The sequence below is a fragment of the Rousettus aegyptiacus genome, unplaced genomic scaffold (assembly GCF_014176215.1).
Source record: "Rousettus aegyptiacus isolate mRouAeg1 unplaced genomic scaffold, mRouAeg1.p scaffold_m13_p_3, whole genome shotgun sequence".
NCBI lineage: Eukaryota > Metazoa > Chordata > Mammalia > Chiroptera > Pteropodidae > Rousettus > Rousettus aegyptiacus.
The window spans coordinates 11,402,087-11,414,958 of NW_023416306.1; the positions used below are offsets into that span (position 1 = coordinate 11,402,087).

The 12,872-nt window shown below is 40.5% G+C and overlaps 1 protein-coding gene across 5 annotated transcripts in view; it reads right to left on the reverse strand.

The window, feature by feature from the left end:
• The window catches only part of CNTRL (centriolin), a 75,430-nt gene that overhangs the window by 24,085 nt on the left and 38,473 nt on the right, over positions 1 to 12,872 (reverse strand). For all 5 annotated transcript variants that reach the window (XM_036218243.1, XM_016155929.2, XM_016155930.2 and 2 more), the window contains 10 exons: positions 10,656 to 10,801; positions 9,859 to 10,066; positions 9,196 to 9,375; positions 7,131 to 7,310; positions 6,252 to 6,368; positions 5,831 to 5,975; positions 5,228 to 5,373; positions 3,465 to 3,654; positions 2,105 to 2,418; positions 439 to 644 (listed from right to left, as the gene is read on the reverse strand). In XM_036218243.1, coding sequence (XP_036074136.1) covers positions 439 to 644; positions 2,105 to 2,418; positions 3,465 to 3,654; positions 5,228 to 5,373; positions 5,831 to 5,975; positions 6,252 to 6,368; positions 7,131 to 7,310; positions 9,196 to 9,375; positions 9,859 to 10,066; positions 10,656 to 10,801 — 1,832 coding nt within the window. The remainder of the gene's footprint in view (positions 1 to 438; positions 645 to 2,104; positions 2,419 to 3,464; positions 3,655 to 5,227; positions 5,374 to 5,830; positions 5,976 to 6,251; positions 6,369 to 7,130; positions 7,311 to 9,195; positions 9,376 to 9,858; positions 10,067 to 10,655; positions 10,802 to 12,872) is intronic.

Here is a 12,872-nt window from a genome sequence, read left to right on the forward strand (position 1 = left end):
TGGAAATGAAAGAAGGCGACCAGTTTGAGAGCTCTCTGGGTCTAGAGTCAGCAGGACTTGGAGACTAGCTGGATGCCTGGGAGAGTGAGAGAAGGGGAGGAGGTAACAATATTTGGCATGTTTTTAGCCAGGGTAACTGGAGAGGGGGTAGAGCTGTACCATTCTCCAGAAGAAACAAGAGAATTTAGGCTTACACTGTCCAATATGGCAGTCATCAAGTGGCTATTAAATTTAAATTAAATTCTGTTCCTCAGTTTCATTAGCACATTTCAAGTACTCAATAGCCACATATGGCTAATGACTACTCTTTTGGACAGTACAGATCTAGAACATTTTCAAGATCACAGAAAGTTCTATTAGATAACATCGATTTTGGTTATCTCAATGAACAAATATTATACTCATGTGGATTATAAAAATAAAATGGCTAATAATTACTTTCGCCGTTGATGCTTTTGGATGGTTCTATGTAATTCTTCTACTTCATGCTCTAAGTCTTTCTTCTCTTGCAAAAGATCTTCAATATCATGATGTAATTCTTCCATTTCTTTTTGAGACTGCCGCTTGGATACTCTCATCCCCTGTTCCTGTTTCTTTGATTTTAAATGTTGCATTATATCTTCTAATCTAGAAACTTCACTCTCCTGAACAAAGAAAAAAAATGCAATACTGAAACATCACATGATATTTTCCTTCTTTCCTGCCAAAATTGAAATTAACTGTGGTTAAAATGATACGTCAGACCTGAAAATGGTGGTAGCTTTTAAGGTTTCAGTATAAAAAGAAAAATTAAGTCAAGCCAATTTTTTCACACACTATAGATAAAATTAATGAACTAATAAAGCTTTTAACTTTTCCATCAGTCCAACTATGGTTGATAAACATTTACCAATTATCTCTTGTGGATAATCTCTGCCTCCAGAGTTCAGCATCTAACAAAAGGGATACATAGAGCGGTCTCTCCCTCATCAGGGCACATGGGAAGGGTGCTATCTGAAAAGGCTGCCCCCAGGAAGAGGTGCTTTGTCTGGGTTTTGAAGAATAAACGAAATGGAAAAGACCTAAGCTGCAGAAATAACACGTGCAAATATAGGGAAATATAAAAGTACACCTGGGAAACTACAGAAACAGCTGGGTAGTGTTGGAGGATAAAAAACCAGCTTAAGAGATTACCAAATGCTGAATTGACAGAACGGCTATAAATTCAATGTGCACTGAAAAATGGCAAGATAATGTGAATATTGACTATCATTTTTAACTATGTAAATATACACAGTCTCTTTGAAACTAGTCTGATCTAGTAAAATGGGGCTGGTGGCTGGCAATCAGATGTCCTAGTCTTTTATATTTTTCCCAGTCTGCTCAAAGAAAAAGAAACTAAAGAGCTCCAGTTATTTTGAGTTTGAAGGAGAAGTCTGTAATATAGTTTACTTCTTTAGAATTAAAAAAGTTATAAAGTAAGCTAGTGATTACAAAGTAATCATTTCTTGGAATCCAATCTAAGAATATGAAATATAGTAAAAATTTATACACAGTTAAGTCACAACAGTGCCTACAAATAATGTTTTGTAGTCATATTGTTTAAAAACATTTGTAAAACCATGGGAAATGCTTGTTATATTAAATGGGAATAAGAGAATGCAAAATTGTGTACAAGTAAGAACTATGAAAGAAATAATAAATCTCACCACCTAGAGATAATCCCCATCTAAACCTTGCTGTACGCTGCTCATACCTGTGTGTATATACAAGCGCATATATGTGTGTATATACATGCATACATATATGTATGTGTTTAAGTACAAGGCTCTAGCATGTAAATATAATTATACATAGGCATTAATATAGGATTTACAAGTAGGAAAATATACAACAAGCTTTCTAAAAATGGTTACTTGCTGAACTGAAAGTATTTTTGTTATAAAATATTAAACAAGGTTTGCAGACTGATCTGGTACCCTAACTCCTGCCCAGGATAGTATTTCAATAAGAGAATGTCTACTTAGTTCTAAACATCAGCCTTACAAACACACCTTTGAGATATAATCCATTCATAAATAGGTCAACTCATTGTGGACAGGGGGTCTTAGGTCTTTCCACTTACTAAGTTATGATGCTCCCGGACATTGCAGTGCAGCACGCCCATAGGGATGAGAGGTACAGAGAAGTTAGGGGGTGGAGGTCCGTATACAATGGGGGCCCCAGCAGGAGGCGGGCCATAAACAACAGTGCCAGGGGCAAGAGGCTGGCTATTGTTGGGCAAGGGAGGAGGTGGCGCATACAGGGCCATGCCCTGGGGCACGGGAGAACCATCAGGAAACACAGTGTAGATCATGTATCCAGGAGGAGGCACAAATGGGCAGTCCTCTTGGTCATCCGGCTCACTCTCTTCCTGGCTATCTCCTCCACTGTCTGCATCTTGAAAGAAATAAACAGAAGAGCGTTTTACTCCATGGTTACTTGGTAATCAAGTTTAGCAGAAAACGGCAGCATTTAGGCCAAGATACTAAAAATGTGACAATAGAATTCTGTTAAAAAGGTCAAAAGCAATTTTGAAAAGCAGATCAAAACAGAGATTCGAATTATTTCCAGTGACTAAGACCTGAGTGTTTCTAATGCCTATCTGTTGGTTTGTTCTTTTCCATCTTCATCCATCCATTCATTCATTCAGCAACCATTTGTGTGCCTGTGTCATGCTACATAAAAGACCAAGAGATGTGACGTGAGATCCCACAGCTCTCAGCATTTACCAATATCATGACACATAGCGCCCTCCAAGGTGTCGGTTTACTTACTTATCTCCCCTACGAGCAAGAACTATGTTTACCATTGATGACAGAGAACCTAGCACACAGAAGGCACTCAATAAAGAGCTCCTGAATGAACAAATTCTCAGGTGACATTGCCATTTTACATACTAACAATATCAGAGTAGCTAAATAAATCTGCTCAGGATCACATAGCTACTTAGTGAGAGAGCTAGAATTTACCCCAGGTCTGACTCTTCCCTATAGAGCTTTAGAAGACAGACCTCTGTCACTTCACTTTAGTGGAGCAAATTAATGCCATGGTTCTAGGACATAAGCTGCCACACTCCTGGAGCACAAGCAAAGAAGTGGCGCAGTCTGCCTAGGTGAGGCGGGGTGAAGGAAGGCTGCATAAAAAGAGTACTGTTTGAGGACCTGGACAAGTAGAAACAGGTTTGGTAGAGGAGGAAAGAAAATGGACATTCCAAACCAAGGCCTTCAAACAAGGAGGTGTGAGGAACATGGCCTGCTGTAAGTAACCTAAGCAGTTGGGTAAGGCTGACATGTGGGAGAATGATGAGAAGTGGGACAAGAGGTCACTGGCCAAGATCAAATCACAGAGGGCCTTGCAGAGAGTAAGCTAAGGACTGTGGGAACCAATAAAAGGTTATGAAACGAGCAAGAGAAATGCAACTGCCCTTATGTGATTTAACTTACCTCTATTTGAAAATGACTTAGGTAAGCCACTCCTGATGGGAGAATAAACCCAGTATCCTGAGGCAGGAGGAGGTCCACTGCCTTCCTTCCCATCCTGTCGCCCAGGATGTGGTTTTCTAATAGGAGTTGAGGCTGTGTACTTCAGGCCAACACCAGAGTCCTTGGTGGCCTGGGAACTGTGGCTGGAAACCTAAAATAAATGACAGCAGAGCATATTATCTACTACAAATGAAAAGGCTGATTTGGAGAAATGTCAAAATCTAGAGCAAAGTTGAGATGTAGCAAAGCTGAGAAAGGCCTGGTTTCATTTCACATATCACATTCTCACTTTTCACAGTGAGACATGGTTACGTGGTCAGCATGGGTGTCAGCCTTTCTTCTCCAGTACTTATCTTCCCTGGTGGTTTCCCTTCCTTGGCCTTGTCCTTGATAGCCCAGCAAAGGACAAAAGACACCAGTGGACTTTCTACAGAATCTGGGACTGCCAAGTCTCCTGCTGCCCTGGGAGCTTGGTGTGGCTTTAAAGCTCTGCTCTGCGACTCCCCACTTCGTGCCCTCACCCACACTGCTTCCACCTCCAGCTCTGGTTGTGCCAAGGATGTTGGCTTCCTTTAGATTTCTGGAGGGAGAATCTCAGATTCTGCTCTTCGGGATTCTGATTAAGTCTACACAGCGAGCATGCTAGAGCTGCTTCTCCCCAATTGCTGCTTGTCAGCTGTTTCTAGCAGCCGCTCTGCTTTGGATGAGTAAGTGCCGCTTAGTCCTCTGCTCACTTCGCACCTCAGGCCCCAAGCCCTAATCTGTGTCCTGAACACCCCTCACCACCATCTCCTCTGCTGCAGCTCCACTGCTCTGGTTTCTTCTTCAGTCCTTCGCCTGAATGAATTCAAACAGCCCCACACACAGTTCACCTGCTACCAGTCTAGGCTCCATAGTCAGCCCAATTATTCTTCCTAAACTACACTCTGATGATGTTTCCCAAGGCCTACAAAATTAAGTGCAGGGGATTTCTGCACTTTTTAAAGAAAGCATGACCCCAATCTACTTTTCCAGCTTCACCTTTCACTGTGCCCATCCAACCCTCCAGCCCCACAGGCTGCTTGCCATGGCTAAACCAACTCTCCTCTTCCATATGACCTATTCCCTCCCTCCTAAAAGCCCATCCTTTGAGGGTTGCTAAGTACTGACTTCACAACCCTGCTAGTGAAGCCTTTCTTCCTGAAATTCCCCACAAGATGAATCCTTAACATCTCTCTGCGACACAGATCAAGTCTGCCGTCACATGCATGTCACTGTTTTGTAATTACATTGGTGTGCCTGTCTTCTCCACCAGCCCATGAGCTCTTTGAGAGCGGGGGCTATATCATTCATCATGGTACCCCCACCACTGCCTAACACTTGACCTACACTTCAGTAAGCACTTAATGCTTGCTCAGGTGAAATAAAATCAACATGCCTATTTTGCTTTGAGTCTCTGCACAATTCTATACCCATTTTTCAACAGGCTCTCTGGGCTCAAGTCCTCTTACCCCCGCATAGGATCCTCACGACACACCACCTAAGCATGAATGGGCATTTACCACATTCCTTAGGAAGGCCCTATTTTCATCTCAAATATTAAAAGCACTTCAGAATCTCAATGTATGGCTTTGCCTAGATATGCTGTTCTTAACACCTATTCACAATAGGTGTTAGGAAAGGAACATTGTCACACTTTCTTCAAGAAAATTTAGTATATACTCCCAGCTCCACAGACTTCCTACTTTTGATGATGATGGTGGTGGCATAAAGTACCAATAGCCTCGTCTTCTGAAAGGATCTGCCATGCTGCTAATGTAATCATTCTGATAAGAAACTTCACGTCGAAGTTCAGCAATTTCTTCCAAAACGTTTTCAAAGCTTCCTTTATCTGTAAAGAAAAGCCATCCGATGAAGTTGGTTATGAATAATCTACTTCCTTTCTCCCTCAAAATACAAGTGATTCCATGAGAGTCAATGACTTTTGTCAGTTCCTCAAAGCTGACTTACCCTTGTGGTAATGAGATTTTGCTAACAGAGAGGACAGACCTAGCCTTCTGTTGTTTATATAAAGTAAGCCAGAGAAAGAAAATAAAAAGATTTATAAACATTATTTCTTTTGAAAATACAAAAATAAAATTCATGTCTCTTTGGAATCAAATCCCTTAATACTGTACTTACATAAATTTTTTAATTATTTGCTTTTATTAAGCTAATTATCACAGCTGTGTAAATCAAACATGGAACTGATCTGTAGCAGATAAGTAAATTTGCTGAAGTCAAAAACAAGATGATTTGATTTTAGAACAACTACAAAACCACACCAAAAACAAAGCCCAATACTCTACCAGCCCCAGTGAGGTCTAGTAAATTCCGCAGCCTTGCAATCTCTGTCCTTTGTCTCTCCATTGTTTCATTCAGTTTCTCGATTTCTAGCACCTGTGAGTTTGCTCCTCGGGTACCTTCATCTACTTTCTCCATCTCAATTCGAAACTATTGAGAAATCACATACACAAAATTGCCAATGAACAGTCTTTCCCAGCTTATCCTTGCTACTTGATTGTAATTCTTACTCATACTATATACTAATGAGGAAACCACATTACTCCTTATAATTAAACTGAACTGTGCCTGGCACACAGTAGAGGATAAAATACTGACTAGTGATTACATTTAAAAATTCTTGAAGATGGCACCTATACTGTGATCAGCCTTTCAGAAACTGATAAGGGCCCAATAAGGAGGAGGTTTCAGGGTAGCAGCACTGACCTGCTCTTCTTTATCCCTGAGAAGATTCTGCAGCAGTTCGATCTCTGCTTCTGCTCGGATCAGATCCCTGGCTGCTTGTGCTGCCTTTTTGCTGAACTTCTCCGTTTCCTGCAACTCCTACTGGGACAGAGGTATGAGAAAGGCACCACTGCTATCACAGGGTGTCTTCATTTCTTTCTTCCTCCCAGATCGATTGCTCTGCTTTCATCAGATCACCTGCCTGGCCGTTCTATGTACATGTGGCACTGAGTCCCATCTTGTCCTGTGCTGTCCCCACCACTTGGCAACCTGCTCCATCCCTCTATAGGGCCAAGTGGGTAGGATGCTGCTTCAGAAAGAGCAAGGGCTAATTTTTAATTCACTTTTCTACGGCCTTTCATGACTGGTGTGTGTCTCTGGACTTTCTTCATTAGAGTTTTCCCTCCTATGATCTACTGTTTTAATCTCATTAACATCTACATCCTGTAAAGACTTAACAGATATTATCTCAAACAGGAGTCATAGCAGCCCTATGAGGTAACACTAATCACCACATTGCACAAGATAAGAAGTTTGAGGTTCAGAAGGATTAAATGGAAAGCCTTTAAAACCTCTGTCAGGTATGTATTGATAGCTACCTCCCTAAGCAGATCCCTGCACTCTAGGGTAGGAATAGTATGTTTCATTTGATAGTTTCTTTCAGGACTTAACAGAGTGCAGGACATGTGGCAGGGCTGTGATGCGAGAAATACAATCTTCAGGTCTAAAGGGAAACAGACAACTTTAGAGTGGGTTAAAAAAATAGCCCAAAATCTACAATAAGAGATCAACAATACAAGTTGCTATGTTTTTTGACAGCAGCAGCACTGGTGGAAACTTGTCCTGTACATGTTGACTCACCTCTGCTCGCTCCTGGTTAATTTTCATAACAGTTCCATGAAGGGACTTAAGCTGGTCCTTAGCAATGGTGAGCTCAGCTGTGGCTAGCTTATCAGAGGCGGCCACAGCTTTCTTTAGTTTCTTTAATTCTTTATCTAAACCAAGATACTGCTCCTGAGATCTGGCATTTTCAAGTTTCTTCTAAAATAAAAGAAACATTAATTAAACAGATGATTCATTTGGTAGCAATGAATGAAGATATAAGCTCCCAAGAGGGCAGGGGCTCTGTTCACTGCTGCATGCCCTGTGCCTAGAACAATACCTGGTACACAGCAGGTGCTCCACAAATATTCACTAAGTGAATGAATAAATAAAATCAACTCCAAACAATATGGTAAACTTAGAATGAAATCAGTCTTCTTCGCCAAGAATCTTAGTGGTCATAAAATTCATTCATTCATTGGAAAAACATTTCTTGAAGCTGTCTCCAAGTGATGGACCAGCTGCTTTGAATAGCTGGGTCAGGCATTAGGCATATGATGGTAAACAAAACCGCCATATGGTTTTGTTGGCTGCTACCCTCAAAGTATTTAGGAAAGACAGATTTTAAACAAATACTCAGACAAAATGTATATAACTAAAATTGTGACTAGTGCTATCAAAGGACAGAACAGTGTACTATTTGAGAGGACTAGATTGGTGGGAAGGGGTCAGCCAGGGAGAACAGAAGAGTGTGGTCCAGGAAAGGAAATGGCATGAGGGGAGACCAGGAGGGAAGAAAGAACTTGGCATTTTTGATGGACTGAAAGAAGGAATGTGGTGAGAAAAAGAGAGCTAAACAGAGGGGACTCATGCAGGGTCTCAGGCTTGAGGATTCTGGCCTTTACCCTAAAAATAAGAAAGCTCATAGGGAGAAGGGAGAGAGAGGGATGGAACCTACAAGAGCCAGTTCCTGCTTGCTGAAAGATAATGTTGGCTGCTCTGTGAAGCAGGGTCACGAGTGGAAGTGCAAGATCCCTCAGGTGGCCACAGCAGTTGCCCAGAAGAGAGATGATGGCTGGATGACGGTGGTGGCACTGGAGAAAAAACTACATATATTCCAGCTATATTTTGGAGGCAAATTCAATGTAACTAGGGGACTGATGGATTCTCAGTGAAGCATGAAGCAAGCCATTCACCAAGGCTAGGGAAAGGGGAGAGGGCAGGTGTGAAGAGTATGAAGGTACAGCACAGCGAACACGGGAGAATGAGCTTATTGGAAAAAAGGGTACAGCTGCCCATCTGAGGATGGTAACCAAGAGTTTACAGTGATATCACTATGCCTGGTAGGGTGATTTTTTCCCTCAGGAATACTTAGCATGTGCAAGCCCAAAGAAAGCAGAAAGCTGCAGTTTTGTCAGAGAAGTAAGAGAGAAGAAAAGGGCAAGGGATTTGAGAATATTTGCAAAAATGGCTATAGTGGTAGACTACGGAATTTAAGTTAGGCAAGATGGAAAATAAAGACAGGAAGGCCTGACAGACAGAAAAGGTGGTGCTACGTACTGGAATTCTCAAAAAGGTTGAAAAATCATCAGCATGGGGGTGATGGCAAGACAAGCAGTTCCGATCAGAGTGGAACACTTCGATCTGTGATTTCAGAGGTGGTGGGCATGGTTTTTAAACCGGACAAGGTCTAGGATGTGACAATGGGAGTAGATGGTCGAGGTGGGATGGAGAAGTTCAGACAGGCCAGGGTGTTAGAAAGGAAGATGAGGAGCTTAAAAGTAATTTCCCGTGGATGTGTCCAATATGGCAAGGGGTTCTGAAAGAAGCAAACTCATCCCAATGGCATTTAAGTACCACCTAACCAGCTCTAAAGTCACTCCTTAGGTTCCCAATTCTCTTGTTTGCATCTATCACGGCACCCTTGTCTCAGGCCCCCGATTTGATGACATGCATCCAGGTTTCTCTCAGGTCAGGCTCACCACTGGGCCAACAATGCAGCCAGAGGCAACTGTGGTTTGCACCCCTTCTCAGCTGGCCTGATTGCTGGGGGCAGGCCTGGGCAGTAGGAACACCTGTGTCTCACTTTCCTAGTCTTCCTCACCTTTTTCTCTAACTCTTGGAGTTGGACCAGAATTCTCTCTTTCTCTTCATCAGCTTCCTGAAGTTGGAGATCTGTAAGGCCTTGGATTTCCTCCATACTTTTTAGATTTTCTTGCAAATAGTGAATTTCATTCTCTAACTGCTGGATTCTTGCTTCATGCTGCCTCTTATCCAATTTAATCTGTGAGGAGTTACAAAGATGATTTTAAGTAAAATATGTTTTCAGCAAAATAAAAACTTTTTAAAGAATTATATTTCGTTTTACTGAAGAGCTATATTTCATTGTACTCAGTTATCGAGGATGATTTTCTCTCGAATATTCTCTAGGATCCATTTTAATATTTTTCTGATTAAAATAACTACATCAAGAAAAATTAGATTCTGGCACCATACTATACTCTAGCAATGTGGCATTGTTTACCTGCATGTTAAGAAACATCTCTCCCTTGCTTCCAGGACAAGGAAAACAGTGTCAGAAAGAAGCCTGACTCTGACATCAGTAGCCACAATTCAGGATTGAATTTTATCAACACAGCTAGAATTGTTATGAGTGAAAATAATAACACATATACTGTATGTACGAGAGAAAGGAAGCACTGTAATGTGCTGCAAACTGCATATTTGCCAAACACTCCCCTCCAGCTGCCTCCTGCCCTCTTCTTACTCTTGCTTCCAGGGCTCTCTCACAGGCCTGCCTGAACTCTTCTTGTCCATTTGCCAGTTTCTCTTGTTGCAGAGCCATTTCTTCTTGGAGTTTTCTCTCTCTCACTTGTGCTTCCTCTCTTTCCCACTGGGAGCATGCAAGGATTTCACTGAATTGTTTCTGCAAATCAGCAAGACTCTTCCCTAAGATATCTGAAGGACTATAGATTCTGGTAAGGGGGAAAGAATGATATAAATGTGACATTTTATTTTGATGCTAGATGATGGGCACAAACATGCTGGTAACATCAGTGTGGGATTAAAAAGAGTTGTGTGGATGGGACTGATTTCAATCCGTAGTAACTTACTGAGCATCTCCTAAGTGCAAACAATTTTCTTATCAAATGACTGTTGTCATTCTGAAAACACAGGCTCCTAAAAGGCTAACGATGTTTACTCAAAGATTACATATATTTTAATTAGCCTCAGTTTTCTTTTGGTATGTTTTCTATCTAAAATGCATAATGTGGCTCTACTTCTTGACCATATACAATGAACTTTCGAGAAAGAGTTACTCTAAAATCTTTAGGTTTTTAAAAGTTAATACCAAAAAAGGATAAAAGATGTAAAATGTAAAAGAAAAAAAGTCAGTGATGATCTGAGTTAAGCAATTTTGTCTCTCAATCATGGAAATATGATGAAGGGAAACCTTACAAAGCTAATCAGCCATTAGCAGTACTTGGACAGGTGGGTTCATTATTGACCTTGACAATCACAACTCAGCCTGCTATATAGCTGGAGGTCTTGATTTTCCATTACCTTATTTCCCCCGTTCCTGATTTCAGTTTTCTCCGTAGCTCATCCACACGAGCTGCCACTTCTTCTGGACGAATCAAACCATCAACCACATGGTTAAGGTGATTCTGGAAATCTTTCAGTTGCTGTTTCAACAGGTTATTGTCATCCTATGGAAGGGAGTAAAATAGGGAGGAAAGTTACCAAAACTAAAAATATATCCACATACATATATATACAGCCTGTATGTTTTATTCAATTCTTTAACAATTTTTTAAAACCCTTTCTATTCAGGTTGACAATATATGAATCTACTAATCAATCTAAAGTCACAAAAGACACAACCGAGCATTACAATATCTCCTGATGTGATGCAAAAAGAAGTACCTGTGAATGCTACCTATGAATGTCTTCTTAACCAAAATCTAACTAACCTGTATCTAAATAAGCCCCCTTATGTGACATAATCAGTACCATGGCATGCAAACAGCAAATCTAGAACATGGCAAACTATTCTATAAGATAAAGATCTGATTTGTCTTTGAAAAATAACAAAGAAAAAGAGAAAACCTATAGACTGCAAGAGACTTAAGAATCAAGTCAACCAAATGTAATGTGTGTACCTTATTTGAATCCTGATTCCAATAAAACACTTATAAAACATTTATGAGACAATGGGAGAATGTGAATATTGATAAAGGTATTTGATGATATCAGTAAATTATTATAATTTTAGGTATAACAACAGTATGTTTATGCTTTTATAAAGCCCTTACTTTTTAGAGATACACGTAATAAATAGTACAGTATTTACAGATAAAATGTTTCATATTTACTTCAAAATAATTTCGTGTGTGAATAGGTTTGAGGGGCGGGGTGCGGAGGGCATTATAGATGAAATAAGATGGCTGTATTGTTGAAGATGGATGGTAAACGCATGAGGATTCATTTTAGTATTCTATTTTTCTGTACGCTTGAGAATGTCCATAATTCAAAAACCAAAAACAAAAAACACTTTCACATAATATTCAAATCCATCTGCCAATCAACTGAAAAATGGAACATCTAATACTGAAGCTTTTCTAAATAACTAATAATTCTCTGCCAATTACATTTTCACTACCAACAAATTAACAAACATATCTAAACCACAGAATCAAATTCAGACAATGGACCTTTCAAGTAAAAAGAAACTGCTAATATTTCCCTAAACGGTAAAGAAAAATAGTTATATATCCTAAGCTACTATTGTATTCCTCCAAATACCTAAGGTGATTAAGTTACTCCAAACTCAGTGTAACACTGTGAACTAAAATTGACGATTTAGAATTGCAATGAAGGTGTAAGTCCCTGTCCTACCTGGAGTCCTCTTCTCTTTAAACTGCCCCTGCCCACTATCCTGAAGGGACCATATTTGTACTCCTGTCTAATCCTGGCAGCATGTGATTGAACCCAAGGCCAGCAAATCCACTGACTAGTCAGAAAACAAGTTCTCATTCTCTCCAAAAGCTGAACCAAGATTCAGTACAGCAAGTCTATGTAAGAGCTGAACCTGTAAAGATATGTCAGCTCAGGACTGGGGTCCATGCTGGGCCAATTACAATGCCCAGAGAGATAAAGATGAATAACCGAGAGGGCTGTGAAGCTCCCAAAAGATTGAGAGAGCAGCTCTGGGTCTTGGCGCAGTTTCCTTTCTTGAGCTAGTGTTAACAGGTTTCGGTTCATTGTATATAAGAGTCTTGACGAAGACAAATGTAGAGTGAGTTTAACTTGCACTCTGTAACAGGTTACTAGGCCAAGTAACCAGAGGACTGAGCTCTAACTAAAGTATTCTCACAGCATGCGCCAGCATTCTGGAAAGCTGACTTCAGTGTTCTGCTTTGGAAAAGGCCCCTGAAGGATATATTTTAGACTTTTATAAAATTTGCTTCAGAAGTTGAACATGATAGCAGTAAAAATTAAATTCTAGGTTTTCAGATGTCCTTAAACTTTGAGGAAAAAATATTCAAGGAGTTGGAGGAAGAGAGAATTTGAGTGAGCTTAGTCTGATTTGTCACAAACCCCCCTTGCATGACTTTTTGGAAGCTTTCCCCACACCAGAGCAACCCTAACCCTTTATTTCTGATGAAATGTAACAGCTGCCACCTCAGTCAGCCAAGTGGCCCCTGACCTCACAGTTTTGGAGACCTGAGTGTTGATCCAGGTACTTGTTTATTCAGACATCTGTCCTCTTTGAGAGAA